We start from the raw sequence: 25,876 nt of genomic DNA, 5'->3' as shown, positions 1-25,876 counted from the left end.
GGTTTAGAGCAGTCTGCTCTGAACTCTGTTTTGTCACACAGTATGTCAGAACAAAATTCTACCAAATTTAGGTTCAAAGTAGACAGGATCTCCTGCACTTCATGGCTGCATACTGAAATGACCCTACTGGGTTGACAAGTACCTGCAGTGGACCAAAAAAGGAGTTTGCTGCTGCTTTACACAGTAGTTTTACGCCATGTATGAATTAGGAGTGAAATAGAGATGCATGTTACAATATTGGTCAAGGGATTGGCACGGTGAAGAGCTTTCAGAGGCCTGTATTTGTTTATTAGCCACTCTCCCAGAGGTGGATGCCCTCCAAGACTCTTAACCACTGTATCCCTCCTTTTGGTGCTCTCTGATAGCTTTATGTTCTTCTTATGTTGTGGCATCCACAACTGCACTTAGTGCTCGAGGTAAGATCGTACCCCTTAATGATTGCCACGCTGCAGTGCTGACTATAACAGGATATAGATTTGCACAGTATCACAGTTTTTCTGTACTTTGTAGCTTTAGATCAATGTGGGTATGTCAAGGAAGAGACTGATTAATGATTTTTAAATATTTAAATACTTTTCCTATTGTTTTTCTATCCCTATTATTTTTGAAGTATTCTCAGGCTCTTCATCAAGCACAAAGTATGACCCTGATATTCTGAAGGCTGAAATCTCCACTACAAGATTAAGGGTGAGAGTTCTTAATTCATACTCATTTGTATTCTGTATGTAGGGTTTCTGACTATAGAATGCAAAGGTTGAAATAGCAGAAGTATCTTGCCACCCTGATACTGAAACCTCCTAATATTCTCATTAAATACCTAATATTCTCATTAAATTCTCATTCAAGGGCTTGTAATGAATTTTTAAATGAATTTTTAAAACTGTCTCAGCTAATTCTAGAGAATGCACTTCGGTGAAACTTTGACAGATAGTCTAGTAAGACGTGGATTTAAATAAATCTGTTATCTATTTTTACTTCTATGATTTTGCTTATAAAGAAAAAGTAAAAATAACTAGGTGACAATAAAAAGGTAGTGGGCCAAAATGAGACAATCTAGATGATTGTACACAATCTTTCTTCTATGAGAAATGTGCCTTTAGCTACATGAACTGCCTCACAAATTTCTGTTGGTTTAAAAAGCACTTTCTAGTGATGCTGTGAAAACTTGTAAAAGTCAAAACATTCAGATGAGGATCAGAAGTTTTTATTCACTTTGCGAAATCATTAACAAGCAAAAGTCTTTATGTGATCAACTTCTTCCAGTATGGTCACTAACGGACTCCATGTAAAGAACTGTCACTCACAGGTTAGTTTCTAATTAATTCATCTTGAATAAGGAGGAAACAGTGCAGAAGACCACATAAACCTACATAGGGAATTCATTTATTTAAGCTGTGGCATATGTTCATATGTTCTCTATGGATAACCAGAACTTTCTGCAGTTAGGAATGACAAAAATCAGATCAAAACATGCAGGTTAAAAGGACAGAACCACTGTGTGTAGTGCTTGAAGGGTGCTGGGATACAGATTCTGTGTGAGCAGAGGTGTCAGTTACTCAGCTCTTCCATTGCCCCCTCCTGGCTTCTGCACAGTGCAGCGCTCAGAAGCCTCTGAGAATAACATCCTTCTTCACCTTAGTGTAAAGTTTAGGAGTCTAAACAATTGTTGTTTAAAAGGAATTGTGGAATAGCTCAGTAACATTTTAAAACAATGTAAATCAGAGATGGAATACACTGTAAAACTGTTGTCCATTTGCTACCCTCCCTACTGCTTGCACAGCCAGTTCTTTTTTTAGAAATCTCAGTCTGTAACCCCTTATTTTTTAAGTAGAGGGGGAAGTCATCAGCAAGAAAGCCTATTTCAGCAGTGAGAATATTGGAGCAAAAATTTTGGAAGCTTTTGGAGTAGAATCTACAGCAATATGGACCCTGGCTGGGAACGAGAATGAAAACACAAGGCTAGAGCTTCTTTCTAAAATCAGTGTACAGTAGAAGATGGTTTCCCATTGGTAAGGGAATCGCTGGTATATTTAAGAAATGAAAGGTATTGTTGAAGAACAATGCACATGACCAAATGTAAATATAGTCTTCTAAGAGCCAGAAGAGAAAATTCAAATGCTTGTTTTTTCCAATACTTAAATCTAATAGCTCCCATCTTGGAATGCATCGATACTGAATTACCTCTTAGCTACAGATCCATTGTCCATTTGTCAAGGGAGAGGCAAATGTGTTAATCACAGCTGATCAGTTTCTGGAGTTTTTCTCTCTTCATTGCTTGTCAGAGTCAAGGAGCCTAACATGCTGCTGGTTCTCAGTGCCTGATTTATTGGCATTGCAAAGTCCAAGTTGCATATGTGCCTAAAATAGGTGACCTGAATCTTGTCTGCAGACTTTAGAAGGGTGCAGTCCAAGAATATCTGTATCAGCATAAAGTGTGTTATCATCCAAACCCACTGGATTTGAGAGTCATTGAGATAAGAAAAAGTGGAGCCCTGTGATGCTAGGGCTGGAAAGTGGTTTTCGAGGAGGATGGCAAGAGAGGTATGACTGTATTATATCGTAGTTTACCCTTATTTGAATGTTTGAGGATGCTTTGCTAATATTCAGCCTTGTGGCATTCTGTAGTATATGCATGCATGGACTTAATGGGAAACAAAGTTAGTCATTAGCAAGCTGCTGGCCAACTAGTTAGAATTTGCACATTGATTAGTGAACTATTAGGGCAGATGTACTAAACCCGTTTCTCTCTGTCACACGCGCTCACTGAGGTGTACTGGCATCATCAGGTTAATGGTAGCTGGGGGAAAAACTCAGCATTCGAGGAAGTTCTGCAGTAGCCTTTGGCCTTTTCCTTGTTAGCTGTGCTTAATATATGCATATGGCACCTTCTGGATGCATGAGTTGCCTATTCACAATTTGTCATGGAGAATATATGACAGAAATATGACAGTTTGAATGAAATAAGCAGGGACAAAAATTTGATATGTGTGATCAAAGATCATTTTATGCAAATGCAACAAGTAGGGGATGAGCCTTTATAAGATAACAGGAGTTTTTTCTGATGTTCTATTAGTGCTTGAGAACTGGGGATAGAAGGAGTTAGCACAGAAGCATGCCTGAAGAGAGAAGGAGGAAGCAAGAGGTCTGTCAGGTGGCTTAAGAAGATGTGCAGATGCGGTATGATGGGGGTGAAGGATAGGACGAGTGAAGAGTTGTGAAAAGTGGGATTGTAAAAGTTTTGAAGGAGAAGGGAAGGAACGGAACACAAGGATATTTTAATGCGACCTACAGTGCAGTAAACACAGTCTCTCTATTATCATGTATGTCACATCCTTCCATGGTAACCTAACTCACATTTCCTGATAATAAAATGATGATGAATTACGGCAGAGGACACTCAGAAGATGATCTTGAGGAAAATGTAAGGGCTTCAGAGAGATCCAACCCTCAAAGTTGGAAGCGAGTATGCCATATGCCATCTGCAATTACAATAAATTCACATTTTGGATTAAGGAAAAGTGTAGTCATTCTTCATTTCTCAGCAAAGTTAAGGCTTTTTCATATTTCACATTACTTTACCTGAAACCCAGTAGTGATATCTGCTTGTTTTTTATAACCTTGCTTGGAATACTTGAGAGAGATTATTCCTGGAGCTAAAAAATTCTCATTTAGTTCTCTGTTCTTCTTAACTGTAGGAAAGTGTCATGCTCTTCGGGGGGAAAAGTAGTTAAGGAAAGCTGAATGTGTTGTTAGGGACATTGCCACTTTATCATGCTAAATAATCTGTATAGTCAAAATAAAATCAGTTTTCTGTCAAGTGTAGCAGCTACTGATTGTAGTTTCTAAAAGCCTGAACCTAGCCCTAATTATCTAGTTAACAGATTTGCTTTGGAGAAAAGGGAGCTTGCAAGCAGCATTTTGTTTCTGTCAAAGAAAAGTCATTAGCCAGAACTTACAAACTTGAATGCCTAAGTATAAATCACAAATCTATATGTAGAAACACATATGAAGCATTTTAAGTCTCTTGGAAAGCTCCAGCAGTTGCTTATGCTTCCTACTCTTGGTTTCCTGGCACGTTGGGTATTACACTTCTTGGTTTAAATAATAGGACAAAGTAGGCAACCTAAGAAGTGGCTGCAAGAAGTCTTGGAACCATAATTTTTAAATCATTTTCAGTTGAAGTGGTCACAATTCCTTATTTTAATATACTCAATTTTCAAGATGGAGTTGAGTGTCTGAAGACCTACCTAAAAACATCGAGCATTTCAGGGTGGTAGTGAGAGCAGAAGACTTCTTGTGGGCTTTTCCTTTTTTCACCTTGCTGATTGGGAAGCGAGGGAAAAAATTCTGGCTATTATCTAGCGTGCAAATCAACAGATGTTGGTGTGTAAATACTAACGTTTGGGACTCCACATTTCAGGTACACTTTTTCTGTTTGTGCTAAGGATGAATTTTAGTTTCTGTTAGAAGTACACTGCTAATTCAGTCCAGAAACTTTTAGTATGCTTGGAAATTGTCACATTAAAAACAACAAAAACAACAAACAAATCACCAAACCTCAATTTAATTTCATCTTAATTCATAAGTATTTTATATTGAATATCAATATTAATGTTAAAAAGCATGTGAGCATGGAAATTTAGGGAAAGTAGGGAATGTTTTCCCAAAGACTGTTCTATTAAGTAAATGCATGTACTTGTGATCCAAATGTATTTAATTATTGTTGCTTTTGTGAATGTGAACTATGTATTTTGGGATCCAATGCCTGAAAAGCTTTATGAGAAACGATAATTCATAGAAAAAAGCAGAGTCCAGACTTTGTTTTTACTATGTAAATGACTTAAGAGCTTCCTGGAATGAAAATGTGAAAATACAGTAAGGTTAAAAATAAGCAGGAATGTCCCTGTAGGACAGTTGGAACGCATGCTTAACAAGGAGAAGTAAATTACTTGCTAAAGTTCTCTCAGGTTTAATAACACAGTGTGGTATCAATACAAATAAGGAATGTGATTTAATCTGCTTGTGTCTCTTTAATACTAAAGCATGTTGCCCATAGATGTAAAGAAGAGAACTGATCTTTGTGTTTTTAATGTGTGTCAGTAGAGCAATTTACTCTTTCTTTATTTTCCTCACCCGAGGTAGAGTATGTTAATTGTTCGAAGCCATGCGTTGTGCTGTTTGAGGAGGAATTTTCTAAGTCTTGCTTTGATTTAACACAAGGTTAAGAAGCTGAAGAGGGAGCTCTCTCAGATGAAGCAGGAGCTGCTGTACAAGGAGCAGGGCTTTGAAACGCTGCAACAGTGAGTAATAAAAAAACAGATGAAGTTGACTTAATTCAGTTGTATGAACTTTTTTTTCGGTCGCAGAAGTGAATACATCTTATGTGAGATTATTATGGGAAACGTGAGAATCTACAACTCCTTCTGTTGAAGTTAAAGAGCAGGAAATCTGTAGAAATAGCAAACCTATTGTGCAAGTGTTAACATGAGAAATCTGTTCCTCCTACTTTTTTCATGAAAGAGCTTGGTTGCAAAGAGGCAAAAGGAAAAGTCAGTGGTTAAGGGTTCCTAGGAGAATGTAGCTGCTTTGCATGTCCCATTTAACAAAACAAACAAACAGAAAAAAACACCCTAAAAACTGAGAAGTGATTAGGTCTGTCTTTCTTTCTTCCCCACATCTGCACTCAAAGAGAAAGAGGAGGATGCCGGTCTCAGAGGTATAAATGGTGGCAGAACTGTGCCAAGTTTGAAATGAGTCACAATTTGAGTGTTGGAGACCTGACTTTCTTTGTTCCAGCTGCTGTGATGCCTGGGCTGCAAAGGGCTGAGCTAGGGGCGCATTTCGGGTATCTAAGTTGGATTATTAGAAACCCATTTATTTACGTATTAATTTATTTATTTTCAGTCTGAGCAGTCTGTGCTGCCCCTGACTTTGTTGGGCCCTAAAATAGTAATAGATAAGTTTTGTGCAGAAGGATTCTATCTATCCATCTATCTATCCATCCATCTATCCATCTATCTGTCTATCTATCTATTCATTCATTCATTTAAATGCAGAGAAAGAAATTCTAGTCCAAGAAAATGATGAATAAAAATCATAGAATCACATAATGGTCTGAGTTGAAAGGGACCACAATGATCATCTAGTTTCAACCCCCTGCTGTGTGCAGGGTCACCAGCCACCAGACCAGGCTGCACAGAGCCACATCAAGCCTGGCCTTTTCCATCTCCAGGGATGGGGCATCCACAACCTCCTTGGGCAACCTGTTCCAGTGTGTCACCACCCTCTGTGTGAAAAACTTCCTCCTAATATCTGACCTAAACCTCCCCTGTCTCAGTGTTCTATCATAGTTACAGACTTGTCCAAATGGAGCAAATCTTTTTTTGTTATTCTTGTTTTTAAATACAAGAGCATGAAGTAGATTGGGAACTGAAGCCCTTCAGCACCTTAGGAGGATGCCAGTGATGTCACTGTCTTCTTTCATTTTAACTAAGGCAGAAATGTGAGATTTTGTTATTTAAATACATAAAGACTAGACTGGAGTGAGGGGAGGAAAAGATAACTGATTGAATTTATTTAAACATGAATTGGATTTCAAAGCAAAGTTTAGAAGAGAAAGACATATTGGTTCTAAAGCTGAAGGTAATAAAAACTCACACTGCTGTCCAAAGATTAAAGGTTAGCCAATCATGCTGGTTTTATTATATTAATTCAACAATGAAGTATTGTTTTAAAGCAGCTTGCTCACAGGCCATTTCGATAGGAATCCAAAGCATGTTTCAGAAACTGTCAACAGCATTCCACAGGAATACAATGGGCGTTTGTTTTAAAAAATTCAGTCAGCCGCTTTTGAACAGTACTAATCCCATTAATTTAAAACAGGGAGAAGGAATATCGTATATGTCAGAGATCCTTCTTGTCTATCTTAATTATATATAGAATAAAGCAGTTGCAATTTGAATATGGCACGGTGTGTTAGTAGGCAGCGTGTGGTGTATTTATTACCCAAGCGTTCATTCATGACTGCAATTGTTGGCATATCCTGTATCTGTCTGACCTTGGCAACTTGGTGTAGGTTACCAGAAATTGAGTGCTGTCAGAGAGTAGGTGTGTGCATACTTATGAAAGAGTTTGGGGAACTTTCAAGTTGAAACAAATACATCCTTGAGTAGGAATCTGAGGGCAGAGTCATGTTTTTCACACAAATTTGGTTCTGTTTTGCAGAAAAGCTGAAATGTGGAGAAAGGAAAAAAGTTACTCTCATATCTCTAATGACTGCTTTAGAATCTTGATATATTTGTGCACAAAATTAAAAGAAAAATAGAATACTTTGTTTCAGGGGTTTTGTGTTCTTGCTCAATTGTTCATTCCTCACGCACAAGGTTAATGTCTTGTAGAAGGATGATGACTGATGATAAAAACAGAAAACCAACTGTACGATAAAGGAATGTATTCTCTAGTAGATGGTGAAGATGCCTGTTGTTTTTAATTTTGTGAAGCACAGCTGCAGCCATTTGTATAGTGCTATAAAATATTCAGTTAACACATTTCTTCAACCTGTAGTTTTACAAACTCAATTTTTTTAAGCCAATATGTAAAAAACAAAATGAAAAACATTTGTCTCCAATGTTATTTTTAAGTTATTATTTTTTAAAAAATATTGATATTCCAGTAGTTCAATAATTATCCAGTGTATGACAGATGGTATAAATTATCCATAGATTCAGTGAGTAAAGAGAGCCTGATGACTGGGTGAGCGCAGCAGCTGCATGAGGTGGTTAGTTCTTAGGATTAGGGTAAGCAAGATGGAAGCTGAGGGAAGAGTATGGCTACATGTCTTCTCTGCAAGAACGGTCAGTACCTACAAGCTTGGTTGTCTGGATGCCACATTGTGGGTCTGGATAGAGGAATACTGCCCGTAATGTATTCTGCTTCTCTAAGTATTGCAAATAGCTAATAGCTACTAGCTAATAGCTGAAGCCGAACCCCAAAGTTGCTCCTGCGTTGCAGAGGGTTAGGGTGGGCATAGGATTTTTTTATCATGTTGACAGCACTATGTTGTACTCCTGGTAGCACATGTAAGAGTACTGCTTCAGGTAGTGCTCTGTGCCTCGCATGTCTTTAAGACTGAATCAGTGGTTTTAATGCCAACATGCTTTTTTCCTTTTCAAAAAATTTCCTGTGTCAGCAAAACCCATCACTGTGTGTGTCCGATAGCTTGACATTTTTGCCACACAGAAAGTATTTTAATGCAGGTTTCAGTGTCCTTTTTCTCTTTGCTTATCTGCTAAAGGAAATATTATCAGTTACTCTTGCCCTTCTGTCCTAACTATGCTTGTCTGAAACAGAACAGCAGAGATGTTAACATTATTTGCAGTATGCAGTATTAATATGCTCTTCTTTCCACAGAATTGACCAAAAAATGTCTGGAGGCCAGAGCGGGTATGAACTATGTGAGGCTAAAGCCATCCTGAGTGAACTGAAATCCATCAGAAAGGCGATAAGTTCAGGAGAGAGAGAAAAACAAGATTTAATGAAGGTATTTTCTAGGGTTAGCATAAGTTTCGTGTGGATTTGTTTCATCAGAAGGAACTTTAATGATGCTAAATACTGTACATTTTATACTTTTTAAGGGATTTTCAAAACCATGTGCCAAACTAGTGTTAAAATCTGTTTTGTGATGCAGAAACTGAAGCTTGTGACTTTCCTAATTCAAAAAGTCCCTGAATGGCAGTCAGAATATGGGTATCTGAACTTGTTGGTAATGTTGCATATTACCTCTATAACACTATTTAAAATATTACATGGGTGAAACTTGAGATAGCCATTTTCTAAATGGGCACAAGTTCTACAAATTGCTTTGCATTTGTATCTGAAAGTAGATTACTTATTTATTTATTTTGCATCAACCAAATATTTAATTGGTTTATAAAGACAAGCAAGGGAGAGAGAGGCAACAAGAACCAGAATGATGTGATTGTACTCAGTGTCACTTAAGAACTACTTGGTTAAAAGGATGGTTTTCTAACATGAAGAAAAATGCATACATATATATACTGGAGTCTTCTAGATAAGTATCTTCTGAATAGAAACCAGTATGAACTTTGTAAAGTATCACAGATTCACAGAATGACTGGGGTTGGAGGGGGACCTCTGGAGATCATCCAGTGCTACTCCTTGCTAAAGCAGCTTCCCTAGAGAACTTGTACAAAAGTACAGTTTAACACCATCTTGTTCTGTTTCCTGGACAGAGTCTTGCAAAACTGAAAGAGAAATTCAATCTTGACCAGAATATTGGGACATCGGAACCAGACCTGAGTTCCAGCTCTGTAAATTCCCAGCTGTGTTTTTCTAGACAAACTCTGGATGCAGGGTCTCAGACTGACATTTCTGGTGAGGTGAGCCTTTTCATTTTGTCAAACGTAAAGAGAAATTGAATCAGAATGCTGTGGTTAATGGAATTGGCTGTTACAAACGGCTGTTTACTGTTGCTGATAGGTGTTATATATATGCACATTTAAGAGAAAATTACTTAGAATCAGTCATCTGATTTTCCACTTCAAATTTAAATCAGGATTCAGATGAAGTTTTCACATTTGGCATGAAGCATTTATGCCAATCTGATTTAATCAAGTAGTTCCAGTACAGTGAAGAAGAATGTAAGTAAATAGTATTTTTTGGATCCATCTATGTGGATGTTGTACCTTACAGACTTACTTTGATCTGAAAATGTCTTTAATTTTCAGAAACAAGATCTCAAAATTTAACTGTGCAGTTTCATTTCCACAGCTGAAAAAACATAAGGGAAGTATCTCTTCAGTGATTCATTAATAATTTCTCTGTGTCAGTGATGGTATATTTACAGTGACAGAAAGCTGTTCTTAATTTTGGCACCTTCTTTATACTTCTGTGTGCTAAATTTATAAGGAAGAGCTTGTACTAGGTTTTCCAAGCAGAGGAAAGCTTGCCTACAGATGGTAGCTTTCTTTTTTTTCTTTTTTCTTTTTTCTTTTTTTTTTTTTTTAAGTCTGAAGTCATGCCCTGGAATTGCACCTATTTACCCCTGAATTTTGAGTTCAGTGGGAGTTTGAAGTGGATCAAAATTTTGTGTTTCAGTCAATGCAAGACCTCTTTGAAAATGTCCGCAATTTACTCTGCTGGAATATGGCAGTACAGTAATTAAACGCGGATAAAGTGCATGAGAAGAAAACAGCACTGAGTATATTACTAACTGTGGATATAATAGCGAGTGTATGGCCAAAGCAGGCGTCGTTCCATTTTTTTAAGAAGTAATTTTTCTGGCCTGGGCATTTGTTGATATATACTGTTGATTTGTTTTACAGTTTTGCACAGTGTTGAGGCTAATATTTTTTTCAATAGGTTGGAACAAGAAGTAGATCCAATTTAGCAGAGAAGGTCAGACTAAGTCTTCAATATGAAGAGGCAAAGAGAAGGTAATGGGGTTAGTCGCTTTGTTAAATTACAGTCTTGAGTCGGGCATTTTCTCCAATGCTAACATTGTGCTCGCAGTGACATCTAGTGCACGCGCTGGAGGCATTACCGCAAAACGTTTCTTTCTCTCCTGAAAGCAAAGCAGGCTTTTGCTTTTGAGCAGTAGTTTTTACATGTAATGCTAAGTTACGTAAGTCAAGAAATGAAATGAAAAGTTATAATATCAGTTCCAGGATTGTGGACATAGAGTGAAAGGGTGTTCGAATGAAAGGCTGCCAGGCTATTTACTTCCATTTAAATCCTTCTTTGGGGGCATCATTTCAGTTTAGTATGCAACTGATGGTTCTTCAGGTATAATGCTTCAGAGTTCCACTTCAGATTTTGTAGGCTTAATTATCTCTTTTTTAAATCTTTTATCTGGGACTCAGAATCATAGAATGGCTTGGGTTGGAAGGGATGCTAAAGATCATCAAGCTCCAATCCCCTGCCTTGGGCAGGGCTGCCAACCACTAGATCAGGCTGCCCAGGGCCCACCCAGCCTTGACTTAGAATAATTTAAATACTTGTTTTCACTGTGAGGTTATTTTTTAAAAGCCTAGGGAGACAGGAAATCAGGAACTGCCCCACTGATGAATGTGAAATGTGGTTCTGCAGTGGTTGCTCTTGAAAGCAGTGCTGTTTTGATGGATTGCCACAGCACTGAAGAATAGGCATCAGAAAGCAGGACATTCCGGGTTACAGTAACATATATTCTGGTACAGCAGAGGAGTAGTGCTGCATAATACTGGGGAAGGTTTACATTATTTAAACAAATAAATTACATGTCAGCTATTCAGAAACCTTACAGCTTTTGTTATGTAATTTAAGAGAAATATAAGTCTAGAAAGTTATCTCACACCCCAGGCTCCTTTTTTTTATATTAAAAAAGATGACAATAAAGGAAGAACTAACACTTTTCCATAGTTGAAAATTGTACCTATAATAAGACTTGCTTTGTGACTTAATTATTAATTCACTTAGAATACTGTGGCATGATCAATTAGAAAACCAGGAAGAGAATTTTTAGCTTATGAGGACAATGTAACAGCTTAAATAGTTTTAATGTTTTAAAGATGAGAGGCTGCACAGTCACTTTCCAAAATCCAGATGTATATTCTTTATGTAATAGTAGTTGCCATTCTTGCTGGAAACAACAGTAATCTTTTCTATCATCTTTATGGATCATAAAACTTTGTTATATAATCAATGCAATTGATTAAGAGCGATAAAACTATTGTGTTTCTTCAGCATTGAACTTGCATGATTTCAGCTCAAAGTCATCATGTATATAGTACTGTCAGATGGTTTTCTAGATTTATATAGATGGCACTTGCTCTCAATTTCCTTTTATCCGAAACCAGATTATCCTCTGTTGTGACTGTATTGATACCAAGAAGTCCCACCGTCGTGTTTTGTTTCTCATTTGGAACAAAAAGGTACTCTGGCAGTAATCAGTGTACCACTTCTACCTATTAGAAAAGCATGGCTTTTGGACTCTGAACAACTGCAGCGTAAAATCTTACTTTCTCACAAATTAACCAAGAAGATGAGTCAAAATTGCAGTAGATGAAATACTTAATCTTTGCATAACCACGTATTTCATCTGTATGACATCAGTGTGTTCTAATGTTAAATTACTTTTTAAATGGTGTCTTCATTCCATTTTGTCTGAAAGTCCAAATAATGAATATTCCTTTGCACTTTAAATAAGACAGTCAGATTTCTTGAAGACACAGTTAAAGTCATTGAAGTGTTGGAGCATACTGTTTTTATTAGTGATTATTGGGCAAACTTAATAAAGCATGCATATCTTAGAATAATGAAGATACATACCAGTAATTATTATGGCCACTGTAAGCTAGTAAGTATTGACCATCTTTTCTGAAATATTAAATGTGCAAGTTCAAAGTTGCCTTATATTAAAAAAAAAACAAAAGCAACGGCAACAACAACAACAACAAAAAAAAAACCAAAAAAAAACCCACAAAAAGCCAACAACAACAAAAGATCTAACGAATGAACTTCTCTATTCGGAAATTATCAGATAGTTTTGCATTGCGTGTTTTATGTTGTTTAGTTAGCAAAGCCTCTTGAAGTGGTAGAATGTTGCCTTGGGTTTTTGAGGACAGTATAAAGTTATGTGGCATGAACGTTTATGTTGCTTAAATAAGTAGAAGCTACTGACTTTGACAAAATAAAGAATTGGATGAATTTAGAGTTTGTCAGCTGTGTGAAATCCACTGTCAGGCTGCAGTTGCTAGTCAGAAGGGTCTGATATTTTACGCTGACGATCATATCCTGATGTGGTGAAACTCCAGCTACGTGCCTTATTGACTTGTTGAGCAAAGACTATCTTAAAAGTGTGAAACCAGTTTTGTTTTCATATCCATGTAGTCCTTTGCCTTTCATGATGAGGCAGCACACAAAAAATGTCAGAACAGCAGAGAGTTATCTGTAGCAGAGGGGGCAAAAGAATTGTTAGGAGGCCACTGTCCCATTCCTTAGGCCATCAAACAGCTGTCACTAGCAGCTACTTTCAGAACAAGGCTAGCAGGAATCAGTGACCTGGAGATGAAAATCTTAACACCTTATCCATCTGAAATGATTCCCTTGTTTTCCTCTGTGTACAGCTCCTCTAAAGGACTGCTGAATATAAATTATATATATTTATATAACAGCTGCAAAGTATGTTGAAATGCTTCATTTCACCCTATCGTTTGTTTACAGTAACACTGCTGATTGTATTTCAATTTGACTTATTTTGCATTGTTTTTCATAAAATCACTCAGAGTTACACATGTTCTTGCAGCAATTTGGCAGGTGTTCTTTTTTATTCTGGCTCTTTTTTAAAGCTGTTTTTTTTTTTTTTAACTGAGATGCAGGTAAGAAGGAAATGGTACCTATGGAAAAAGAAAGAAGAGCTTGCCCTTAAGCTTCTGGTCTAAGCAGTGAGATAGTTAGATTTAATAGTAACTGTTCTTAGCTTTTATCATAACTAAATGCCGCAATGTACTGTAAATTAATTATCGAGATGCAAAATAAGAATGATATTATTAGTTTTATTAATTGCAGAAAACAGACTGGAAGGAAGAAGTGTGTTTTCCTAGAAATCTGTCAGGACAGTGGAAAGATTATACAGACCAAATGATGCATGTGTGGTTGATGCAGAATGGTCATTACTGAGGTAGTGCCTGCTAATGCTGAAGTTGCACAGACTTGTGTCAGCTGGTGAGCTAACTTAGGTGTATCTGCTGTGATAGGAATCAGTAAAAGCAACAGATAAGGTTTTCTTGCCCTAGAATGGGAATGGCCTTCTATTCTGACTTTTCCTTTCTCTGCCTTTTTCCCAGCCTACAACAAAGAGGTGCAGAAAGCTAGGAGCTGTTACAGAGTTCAGAGCTTCCACAGTTTTATGCAGCTGTTTCAGGTGCAGATAAGGCTGGAAGTGACTGCAAGTTATCATCTGGATAGATATGTGAAACGTATATTGGGGAATTGTTATGCTTTACATAGTTCCCAATGGACAATAAGTCTATTCCAAAACTACCCTTTATAAGCTGCACAGTTGAGCCCAACAACAAATGGTTCTGGTGACAAAGTACTGGAAATAATCTTTCTTGATTAGGACTGAGCAATCGCACAGTAATAATGTAGGGAGGTTTCTGCTACTGCTGTGTGTGTTATCTGCATGGATAACCAGGTCTCAGGTATCCTAACTCTGTGACTGGACATCTACAGTGGGAATAGCAGTTGCACAAGCTTCTAAGTTATTCATCTACTTTTATTTTAGGTGGCCACTGTCATATTGCCTTTTCTTTTAATCACAGAGGGGAACATTGTTTTTGTCTCTTAAAATTTGCATGTGTACTTGATGCAACACTGAGCACCTTGATATTCTGCATATTCTTTAACAATGTTCCTCACTGTTAGAGGAGCTGAATAGTCTCCCACAGCTTAGAAGAAATAGACACACTCCTTGACGACTAAAGCCAAGTGTCGCTACTATGTGACCAGACAGATCACTTTCAATAAAGCTTTTATTAAAGTCAAGACTTTTAATTCAACTCAGGATTTGAGCAAGAGAAACTCATTTCTAGTGTATTTGGGTATTGATGTCTGTTTCAGCATTCTTCCATATATGAGACAGGTGAATTTAGGGCACCGTAGCTTGAAAGTTTGCTGTTAGTTGCTTTGTGCTTCTCAGAATACATTCTTCCAAGGAGTCTGAAACAGAGAAGAGTACACGGCCTGTTGACCTGATAGGTGGCTTGCATTTCTGGAAAAGTTGCATTCTTGTCAAGTAAAGGTAATTAAAAGCACGGGTTTAAATAGAAAAAGCTGTTCTGTACTTACACCTTCAAAATGTTGCATCACTTCTATCTTTCATGGAAATTATGTGCTGTGCTAGGCTCAGGCAAATCTGCTGTGTTTTATTTTAGCATGGCTAACTTGAAGATCGAACTGTCTAAGTTAGATAGTGAGGCCTGGCCTGGGGCACTGGATGTGGAAAAGGAAAAATTGATGTTAATCAATGAAAAAGAAGAGCTTTTAAAAGAACTCCAGTTTATCACACCACGCAAACGTACTCAAGATGAGCTAGAGCAGCTGGAAGCAGAAAGAAGGAGGCTTGAAGAAGAGCTGCACTCTGTAAAAAGCGAACCCAGTCAAGCACTTGCTGAAAGGTAAGGGATTGTTTTTGCTGATACTAAGTGCCACTTTCTGCAGTCTAACCTTTGTACTCATTACAGGCTGTGAACTGTGCCTTGACGGGCTGTTTTCCTTCAGTAACTGTTCTATGTAGATCTTAATTAAATTTGTTATTAGCCCACTGGGCAGAAAAACAAAGAATTCTTCTGTACTCAGAGAGAATTTGAACACTCTGTATGTGCTCTCAATATCAGTCGCTCTGTTTGTTACCAGCATGAAAATGCCTGACAGATGTTAAATAACTGAGAAATGTCAGCGTACCAGCAGGAGGGCAATACATCATTCACTGATTTCTGATAATATGTGTAAACTATTTGAACTCAGGTTACAAAGATTATCTTGATTGTTGCAACATCAGAAGCCCTTTTTTGTGAGTTTTTTTAGTTGCAAAAATGCAACCAAAAGACAAAAAAATGGGAGGCGAGGGGGGAGGAGTAAAAATTAAACTTTCCTAACTTTTCACTTCCTGATAACCAAAGCAACTTCCACCATAGATGAGTATTAGCCAGGTTAAGAGGTGGAGAAAATCAAAGATGACTGCCACAAGTGGAGTTTCCATCAACTGTAAGTGGAAGTAAATCTATGGGAACCTCTAGCTCGCATAAAAAGCCAATAAGCACAAAATGTTGCGTGTATCAATGTTGCCTGTCTTACTGAAGTAATACAATCAGCATTGTAAGACTGCTAGGAAAACACTCGCTATTGCACCATTGTTGCTGGATGGTGAAATTCCTGTTGGTGGCCTTGAAAGTTGGCTCCTAAATTTTAGATGAGCAATGAGGAAATTTTTTATTGTCTACGCAAGAAATATGTGTGAATAAGGCATGATTTTTAAGCATATTTGTATACAGTTGAACATTTTTAAACTACATTATATTGAGAATTCAGAGTGTTTTAGAAGAAGGGTTGTGTCCTACTACTACTACAATTGTAAAGAGAAGTGTTGGTAGTATCTAAATTACTGCGGATCCGTTGCTTTCTGACTTCCATCAATAAATAGGCAGTAAGGGGTTCGTAATAAATTCACATAGGCAAATAAATGTGAACCTAAGGTTTTTATAGTAATGCCATTGTAAGTGTGTTGGTACCAAAGACAATTCTGACATAACATTTTTCCCATACATGTCAGATGCCAAACTTGGGCGTCTGACATGCCAAGGACAAATAAAATTTTCTCCCATTCAAGAAAAGCATATGGCTAATCGTATCAGATCAAACATTAGCATTTCATTTCTTCCTAGGTCCCATTACTGGTGGAGGAGATACACCATCTTTAAAGCGCAGCACTATCATTGCATTACTATTTTATTTCATGAAGTTTCATGAATACCGTATGTTTCCATTGTTTTGCTGCTGCTGTTAATGAAATTAAAGTGTAAGAAGCCATAGATTGCCAAGAGCTCGATATGACAAGTTGTTTTTCCTTTTTTAAGGTTCTGTGTTTGTTTGTTCATTTTTTAAAGGGAGAAAATAAACAGGAGGCTTGCTCTGGCTTAAAAACATGGTTGGTGTAGCCCTGGGTTATGCTGTATGCTGAAACTGCCACTGGTAGATGTACTTGGAGTCAATTTGCAGATAGAGGGCATAAATCATAACTTATCAGCTTCAAAAAAGCAGAGACAGGGTACAGTCTCACTGCTTGAAGGAGCGTTCCAGCAGCTGTTCAGAAATTTCTGGATTGTGGGGCTGCTAAGAACTGCTTGCTGCTTTCTTGTCTCTGCATTCATTTTAGGGAGATTCCATTAACTTCTTGAGTCCTCAGCAAAGTATTCTCAGTAATCATAGGCATTAAGTTAGAGGGATGGTTGTGCTTTTGCCTGTAAAACTGACCCTTACTCTTATATCTCGTAAACAAATACATCCACATAAATTTCCACCTAAAGAAGGTGAAGTGTGTGTAATTTAAGATTCTTTATTAGTTATTATTATTTTTTAAGATTTTATGCCTCTGAGTGTTACAATTTCTGATCAAAACTGGGAAAAGGTGTCTTGCTAAGACATCACACCTGCAATGAGTATTAGACTTATTTGGACAGGAGGGTTGCAACTGGAGTTTGCCCTGTTGATGGTTTGAGTGCTCATGTGGTCTTTGGCATGTTAAAGATCATGCCTGTGCTATAAGTTCAGAAACTTTAAAAGTTTTTAATTTGGCCCAGTATAGAAGGGGAAAAAATAATTTCTTCTGGAATGTGAAATGTTGTAAATTTGTGTAACTCACAAAAGAGTTAATGAAGAGCACTGTTGCTTGAGGAAAGCGGGATGGATTACGCTTTAAAAGAAGGCAGAAGGGTTTACATAGTGAAAAAAAAAAAAATGGTGGGAAAGAATGTCTGATACCACAGATGAGCATAGTTACTGGTTTGGGAACATGAGCAAAGACTGAATTGCTGTGTATGCTTTTAACAAGGTTAGCAGGTACTGACAGATGAGCACATCATTGCAGTGTAAGAGCACACAGCGTATGCAGTGGAGTGGAAGTTCACACCCTGGCTGACCTCGGGGTAACTTGTTCACCTTTGCATAACCCAGATTCACTCGCTGAATAAGCATTAGTGTAAGCAAGTGCTTTTCATGCTTTGTTGAATTGAGGACTTAATGCCTTTTTACTGCTATCTTACCCTTGGAGAGTGAATTCTGGGAACTCTGGAGTATTTCTTTCAGTTTGCATAAGAAAGCAGTGGGTGATTTTTGGTTTTGTTCTTTGAGATGTTCTCTGCAGTTGAATTTTAATTTGCACATCCTTGGAATGCCAGAAGGGTGGAAGAAAAGGTTTCTGTGGATGAACCTGAACATTTTAAAGTAGCTATCCCTAAGATTAGTTGCTTGAGAACTTGTTATGTGTATCAGTTGACTGAACAGGAGCTGGAGGAGAATGTGCTCATCCTCAACTACAGGAGGATTTTAGCTAACTCCATCGAAGAAAAGGCAATGTATTTGGTGTTGCAAATGGAGTGACAAAAGAGAGTTAGAAAAAGAAAAGCCCTCTGTAGAGGTTACTGAATCCTTTCTCTTCACAGTCAGCCAAAAGGAACTGGAGAACTCTGCCATTTGTGGCCTTAGAGAAAAGCTCTAAAAGTAGTGCAGGAAGCAATGATCCTGCTCTGTAATAAAGGCAAACCTTGATAATGGGCTGTATTGTTCAGAGGTGATGAAAAATCTGTTCGTAAATGTTTCTGGGTTTCCAAGGACTCGTGAAAACAGTACCTCATCTTGGAGCCTTACACTGGGATCCGGCTTTGATTTATTGTATGTTGTCTCTTTAGGAAGATTCTGAAATAAAAAACAGTGCTTTAATTTTAAACTTCCTGCAATGCTACCTCAAGTTCTGGCATGGTCAGAATTAATGCTGGCATTCTTCTGTTGGGCCTGCTTGTATGTTCAGCAGGTTTATTGAAGTGCTCAGTATTCTGCAGTTCGAGTCACTCTGCTGAAGTGGGTAGGACTTAATGATAGGATTGTAAGCTAGCAGTCTCTTGGATTTCAGTAGTAGCAGCCAGATGAAAACAGGCAGTCTTCAGTTTGTTTGTGTCTTATCTATGAAGTATTTTAGCCTTGTGACTTCTCAGTCATATTTTACTTACATATATTTCTGTTTCCAGATTGAGATTGGAGGAAAGAAGAAAAGAATTGGTACAGAAACTCGAAGAAACTACAAAATTGACAACTTATTTGCATTCACAACTTAGGAGGTGAGGCTGTACTGCATCGTGTGGAATCTATTTTCAGTAACAGTCTAGTGGACTTGGTTGTCTAAACTTCATTCTCAGGTTTTTCTCTTAGCTGGAGGCTGAACAAAATTTGTTTAATATTTAAAAATAAAACACAACTACAATAGCTTCAACCATGTTGCCATCTTGTGAACCTGGCATACATTTCTATTTTCAAAAATTCAAGACTGGATTGAATGGATCTTTTTTTATCGCTTCTATAAATGAGTAGGGATACATTATCTTGCTTCAGTGTAAGTAAATCAGGAATTCTGTAATGGTCAGATTGCAAAATGGTGTCACTGAGGAGAGAAAATTGTTTCTCAGACATCTGTGCAAAAGGAGAACTGTAGCGTGCATAATGACTGGAGAGGCTCAGTGAATAAATGTGTATGTGGACGTATGTAAATACTTGTGAAGAGTTGGTTCTCTTCAACTCTGACTTGTGCTTCCTATAGGCAAAGAAATACCCTCAGCAGGATATTTTCCTGACAGACATTGTTTCAAAATCTGATTCTGGCTGCACGCAATTCATAATGATAATAAAACAGTAATCAGTTACAGCAACTGTGAACTCAAAATCATTCCTCTGATGGGAATTCTAATATTTAATGAGATGTGAAGTTTGTCCTGGGGAAGAATTTCTCCCACTTGTGCACTGTACCTTTGGCTATCAATCTATGTGTCTGTTATATTTATTTTAAAAGTTGTGAATTTGGTCAAACTCCTGCTATGTTAACGTAGAAATCAAAATGGGGCTATAGGGGGAATAATATTTTTAAGAATTTTATAAAGATCCTCTTGCAATAAGCCATGCCAACCTATTCATGGCTTAGCTATTTCAGTCATCTCAGCCAGACAGTGCAAGTTGCATCTTGATTGGTGGTTAATTGGTTAAATGTCTATTACTATTTCTTAAAATATATTTTGTGATCTTGTTTGTTCAGACTCAAGTGTCATTTTGTCCTGTTAAAGGCAGTTGTGTAGCCTAGTGGCAAAATTTTTAAAGTTGATAGCTCTGCTGCTGCGTTTAAAAGGGGCTGCCTTGAATTATTTTTCCTGACATGTTTTTCCCAGCAGAGCCCTCCTGAGCCAAGGCAGTGACACTCAGTTTCTCTGGCAGGGCTCCTTGCCTTCACTTTTCATGTTAATAAACATGTAAAGATTGCATGTTCATGGCCTGTTCATGGTTATAGAACTGGATGCAAAGTAGTTCTGCTGTGAGTTCTCTGCTTCTGAGACCTGCCATTTCTCCCAGGTGCTTGGGCAGAGGGAAAGCTGCGTAAATTGTTCTGGGGTGACAGCAGTGTTCTGCTGTCATAACCTCTCTCCTTTGCAGTGACATTGACTCCATGAGTGCCCAGCCCAGGGTGGAGCAGAGCAGCTGAGAGAGCTGCTATCACTGCCAGACCAGTTCGTTAAGGCGGCAGCCTTCTCTGGAAAAAGGGCTTTGGGAATAGTCCATAAGCTGTTTATATTGTGCTGAGGGTGTGCAGGTTGGGTGCTCTGCTTCTAAAACAAGTATGGTTGTGTAAAAAGAAAGAAAGACGAAAACAAAAACAAACCCTAAGCAATATTCTATTGTAAGAAATCATTACAGTACAGCTCCCAGTCAATCTTATCTCTCCTTGTGCTGTTTAGTTCAGTAACATCAGTGTATGTCTTTGTTCTTTCTTTGCAGCCTCTCAGCTAGTACGCTGTCTGTGTCATCAGGGAGCAGCCTGGGATCTCTGGCATCCAGCCGGGGATCTCTGAACACATCAAGCAGAGGGTCGCTCAACTCGCTCAGTTCCACGGATCTCTATTATAACCAAGGCGATCAAATAACAGATTTGGACTATCAGTATAAGCTTGACTTCCTATTGCAAGAAAAAAGTGGTTACATTCCTTCAGGGCCTATCACTACTATTCATGAAAATGAAGTGGTCAGCTCCCATGGCAGACTAGGTTACAGTGACTCTCCTTCAGCCACAGACCAGCCCAAACTGACTGAGCCTCCCAAATCTGTGACATCGCTGTCTTCCAGGTCTTCACTGTCCTCCTTGTCTCCCCCAGGCTCCCCTTTGGTTTTAGAAGCTGCATTTTCTGTCTCTGCTCAAAATTCCCCTCTGCATCACCTCACTACAGACTTTGAAGACTGTGATTTTGCAGGCATCAGTCTCTGTGAGAACCAAATATTATTGGACTCAGAAGCCAGAGCAGGATCTCAGATTCTTACGGACGATAAGGGTCTTCATGAAAGCATTAGACAGCCTTTGTCTTCTCTGCATGAAGGAAGTTCAGGTAATTTGTGAATAAATCTAATGTGAAAATGTATACATAACACAAAGATTTTGAGCAAGCAAATGACTTTTGAGCAGAGAAAGCTCCTGTAACTGAAGTGTAACTCGATGGGCTCAGATTTGCCATTGTGAGCAGTATTTCTGAGGGACACTACATAATTTGTAGCTTTGGGAGCAGAGAGCTGTGAGCTCCCTTTTCCATCCACATCTGTTCAATAGCTGTTGCAATTTTTTATCCTCAAAAATGGCAGGAAAAAAAAAATAAGATGGATCTTGAAGGCAAGAAGGACGCATGGTGTCCTTAGGTATTGTCAGAACATTTGAGGACAGAGGAAAAATGCCTTGTGCTATTTTTTAGTAACTTGAATTCAGATACTTTGCTTCTTACTGAAGAATATGTTACAAGCATGGTTCCTTAGTGGAGATTTCTGGCCTCAACAGTTAGAATTTGTGTGTGTGTGTAGTTATCTGAATCTGCTGTTGCCAAAATATCTGCAGTTCGTTTTGCATGTAAGTTGAGAAAGAGACAAGTTCCCACGTGCCACATAAGTTACAGCGTTGCTCTGCCCATTTTTAACATGGATTTCATAGCTTTTAGCTTTTCACCCATCTGTGAGTTAGAGCAGAGCACCTAAGCTAGTCTGGGTAATTTGCAAAAGGATGAGTCATCCCATCCTAGAATTTGCTTCTCTCTAAGGAAGATGGGATGAATGACACCGTGGGTTATTGAAGTGTTGTTGGTAATTAGGTAACATTAACTTTGAGAGGCCATTAAGGCTGCCAAAATGAGCAATTTTGAAAAGCCAGAAATTAATTAAGCTTCCTGTACCACTAGTTTCCAGAGTAAAATGGGCCTCATGGCGAGGCTTTCAGTATGTTAAGAGTGAGGTACAGAGCTGGGGTTGGTTCAGTGTTTCTACTCTAATTTCTCTCTTGGAACTGCTGCAATGCTGAGTGGAAAGGTTTTCTGCAAACTCAGCCTGAGGCATAAAACCTGCATGGAATATTTCAGCCTGCCATATAGGTTGTACAAGGCTATGAATTCAGATACTACAGAATCTTAATCTGGGGGCAGACAAACATAGCTTAAATCAGTGCAGCTAGTAATTTCAAGTCATAATCTACCTTGGCTGTTTAGACACAGTGCTCACCAACCTGCCTGTCTATCTCTGACTTTTCTCTATTGGTGAACCATACATACATTTCCTCCTCTGTACATGTCTCTGCTGTCAGAAACCAAGTTGGAATATCATGTAGTTCTTCCACAGTCAGTCTCTGTCGTTGTCAAAGTCAATTCAGGCTGCTGTGGTAATTCCTGAGGGTAATCAATAAATCATGTCATCACCTTCACCCCTCACATGGTGGGGGGGGAAGGGAAAGAGCACTTCATCATCAAGGAAAAAGCATTCCTACTGCCATAAGTAAAAGCACAAATGCAGCAATCAATCATCTAATCTGAAGCCTTAAATTTTAAACATCTTAACAAGATGTAAAGTCATGATTCAGGTGGGGGCCATAATGCATACCAACATCCTCACCCGTCGGCAGATAACAGTACTGCACAGGCCCTCGTCTAAGTGAGTTGCAGAACGTGGCTTTCAGTCAGTGCTGCTGCTTTGCTGCCTGAAACTAGTGTATGAATACAGATTGAAGATTAAAGATGAGTAGTAGTTGATAGTAAAGACTCGGTAGAATAAAAAACTTTTTATGATAGAAAACCAGAGGGTATTTTTTGTTTCTAGTAGTTATATCACTAGGGAGAGTGCTTCTGTCTGACTTGTGAATATTTAATAAAAAGTAGGCAATGACTTTGCATGTACCTGAAGTGTTTCTATAGCGTAGAATGTGAACATAGCAAATACAGGTTCACAGGTGAGGATAATGGGAGTTAATAATGAGGATAATGAAGTATAATAACAAGCTCAGCTGATACAGGTGATGACAGAAGCATGTACTTTGGAATGGACTAACAGTTGTACATTTTCAAGTTCATCAGTTTGGATATATCTCTAGCCAAAATATGTGGAACTGGTAATGCAGTCTCCGAATGTTTAATGATGTGGAACAAAACTACTGTGTGATACTCAGTTAAGGGTCACTGCTTTCAACTTTACAACTTTCTAAGCTATGTACTTCTCTTTTTCTGACTATTAATCTCCCTGACTGACTTTCGTTCTTTCTTTTCATAGGTGTTGACTTGCCAAGAAGAGCAGCTAGTCATCTCCTTGCAGAGAAGACAGCTTGTGTATCTGCTGCCGTGTCTGATGAGTCTGTAGCTGGAGATAGTGGTGTATACGAAGCTTCTGTGAAACAGTAGGTTTGAGAATAAGCATTTCCACCAAAAAATTAAATGTTCCTGTAAGCAATTTTATACCATCGGCACAAGGAATTTAGAAATGCTGTATATATTCTGCCATGTGGCTGTACTGGCACTGCTCAGAGTGACCTCTGTTACTGCTTCTTTTATGTAAATCCTATGATGGAATAGCATTTAATTTGAATATTTGCTTCGTTAAAAAAAGTGGATATTGGAAAGATGGGAAGATCCCCGCATGAAATGTTGGTATAAAAATAATCCAGATTTAAGGGTTTTAGGGTATAATATTCATCATTTACTGTGGTGAACAGGATACAAGAAGAAATGTATTTGCCATCTTTGCTTTCTGACAAGATATGACTTCCATGGAATTCTCCATACTTGCTTATGCAGTGTTTTTACTTTTCTAGGCTGGGGAAGAGTAGACTGGCAAACTGAGAGAGAAGCTAAAAGTTTTATTTTCATTTCCTTTTTGGCACATTCTTGGCACTACAAATTTTTTGTCCTTTTGAGTATTCTGAGGATGCTTACGAAGAATGTTGATGCATGTCTTCTGTTGACAGGATTAAATGCTTTGTTTTAGGACAGATAAAGGTGCATTATGGTATCATGAATGGGTTTTACTGGCCTTTGATAAAAGTACACCTACTTGTGAAGTCTTTCACAAATTAAAATGCAATAATAATAGATGAGACCAAACACAAAAGCACAGATACAAAAGAGATTACCCTTTAAGTAGTGAAGCCACTTAAACTTGGTCCTGGCCATCCAGTGGTAGGTGTTCCTACTTGGACCAGGTGACTCCAGAGGTGCCTTCCAACCTCACCCAATCTGTGATTCTGTAAAAACTCAGCCTTCACGTAACTAAGTGACTCTGATTGAGTAGTTCAGTTCCCTAACCATAGTTCTCTTTCCACTTCATTTCAATTCAGAGCTACTGTGATCACAACTTACAGTGCACTCTGATTGTAAGCAGAAGTGGATAGAATTGAACAAACATTGGACTAAAAGGCATGGATTTTCTGTGGAACTCTTTAGTTTCATCTCCGGTGACTGGTGGGGTGGGTGGAAAACAACAATTTTTTTCTCTTTTCCCTGTTGATATTCAGACAGAGAGGAAAGGAAACAATTTATCCACTAAGCCTATGTACAAAAGCAAGCTATAGCTATTTGAACAAGCTAAGATTTACAGGCACCAGGTTTTCTGTGATAGCTTCAGGTGTGGATACTTTTAGTTCTCATTGACTTGGAAGCAGTGAAGTTGTAATGAGTGCCTCTGTGTGATCTGCTTATGTTTAGTAGAAGTGTCTTTATGAGCACTCTGTATGGAATAATAATTTGTCAGTGTGCTCTTGAAGCTGCAGTACAGTAATTTCCCACTGCATAGACTAGTCTTTGTGTTGAGTAATTTAAGGAAGGAAGGAAGGGAGAATAAACACACCCTATCATATTAGCCAACGGCTAGGAAGTGAACAGTAGAAGGAAAACTTGGAATGTGTAGTCTCAAAATAACTCTGTCCTTTCGCAGTAGCTATGGGATATCTGTGACATTCTCCACATGCACTATTTTGACCACTGTTTGTTGATCCCAACAATCTACTTTAAAAATTAATGAAAAACAGTAATAACACATCCTCATTCAAACCTCTCAGAAAACAACTGGAAACTTTTTTGCCACACTGATTGTCTGTAATTCCATTCTGTACTGGAGTTGCTCTTTAACTACAAGACTTGAGTCTTTTTGGTTCTTTGAATGGTTCTGAAACAAGCTCAGAGGAAAGATGTTTCTTGTTTGCACAGAAACTTCTCTGTTGCACAGATCTCCTGTTTCTCAAAGGTCCTCCAAAGTAGTTCTTCATATCTAGTTTATGTGCGGTCTGATATTTATTAGAACTTTGAATTTCCAATTTTGTATTTTGAATAATTAAGAAGTACTAACCAAGTATAGAAAAATGTTACCAGTTGCTCTCTTGCCTGTTAGTCTGACCTGTTTTAGTAATCAGCCTAAAGACTCTGACTCATGACTGGATTTGTCAAAATGTTCAGGCAGCAACTACCTTAAAACAGGAATTTCTATTAGGGAGGCTGTGAAATTCTCATTTGCACTGCTTGCTGCAATTAAATTCAAGAGAATGAACGTGCATTCCGTGTGTGTCTACTTCAGTTATTGCTGAAAGCTAAGTATAACATTCCTAACTGCGTATTTGCTTGCTTGCCCTAGTCTAAATGAAACCGACGACATTGTATACAGTGAAGATGATGCAACAGCTCTAGAGTCTGCCCAAGTTCAAATAGGACTCAGGTGAGCAACCAGCAAAGACAATTTATCTGTTCCTATGTAAATAAATAGTGAACTTTCCTCATATTGTCCT

At 38.2% G+C, this 25,876-nt stretch overlaps 1 protein-coding gene across 1 annotated transcript in view; it reads left to right on the top strand.

The window, feature by feature from the left end:
- WWC2 (WW and C2 domain containing 2) overlaps positions 1-25,876 on the top strand; it is a gene marked incomplete at both ends in the record, with an annotated part of 84,090 nt that overhangs the window by 40,069 nt on the left and 18,145 nt on the right. The window contains 10 exons of the mRNA XM_079534902.1: positions 611-687; positions 5,221-5,300; positions 8,410-8,539; positions 9,252-9,398; positions 10,381-10,454; positions 14,931-15,173; positions 18,798-18,887; positions 20,587-21,188; positions 23,377-23,500; positions 25,726-25,806. Coding sequence (XP_079391028.1) covers positions 611-687; positions 5,221-5,300; positions 8,410-8,539; positions 9,252-9,398; positions 10,381-10,454; positions 14,931-15,173; positions 18,798-18,887; positions 20,587-21,188; positions 23,377-23,500; positions 25,726-25,806 — 1,648 coding nt within the window. The remainder of the gene's footprint in view (positions 1-610; positions 688-5,220; positions 5,301-8,409; positions 8,540-9,251; positions 9,399-10,380; positions 10,455-14,930; positions 15,174-18,797; positions 18,888-20,586; positions 21,189-23,376; positions 23,501-25,725; positions 25,807-25,876) is intronic.

This window comes from Tetrao urogallus, assembly GCF_951394365.1.
Source record: "Tetrao urogallus genome assembly, chromosome: 4".
NCBI lineage: Eukaryota > Metazoa > Chordata > Aves > Galliformes > Phasianidae > Tetrao > Tetrao urogallus.
The sequence above is the reverse complement of the archived record's forward strand: the minus strand, read 5'-3'. Positions and strand labels throughout refer to the sequence as shown.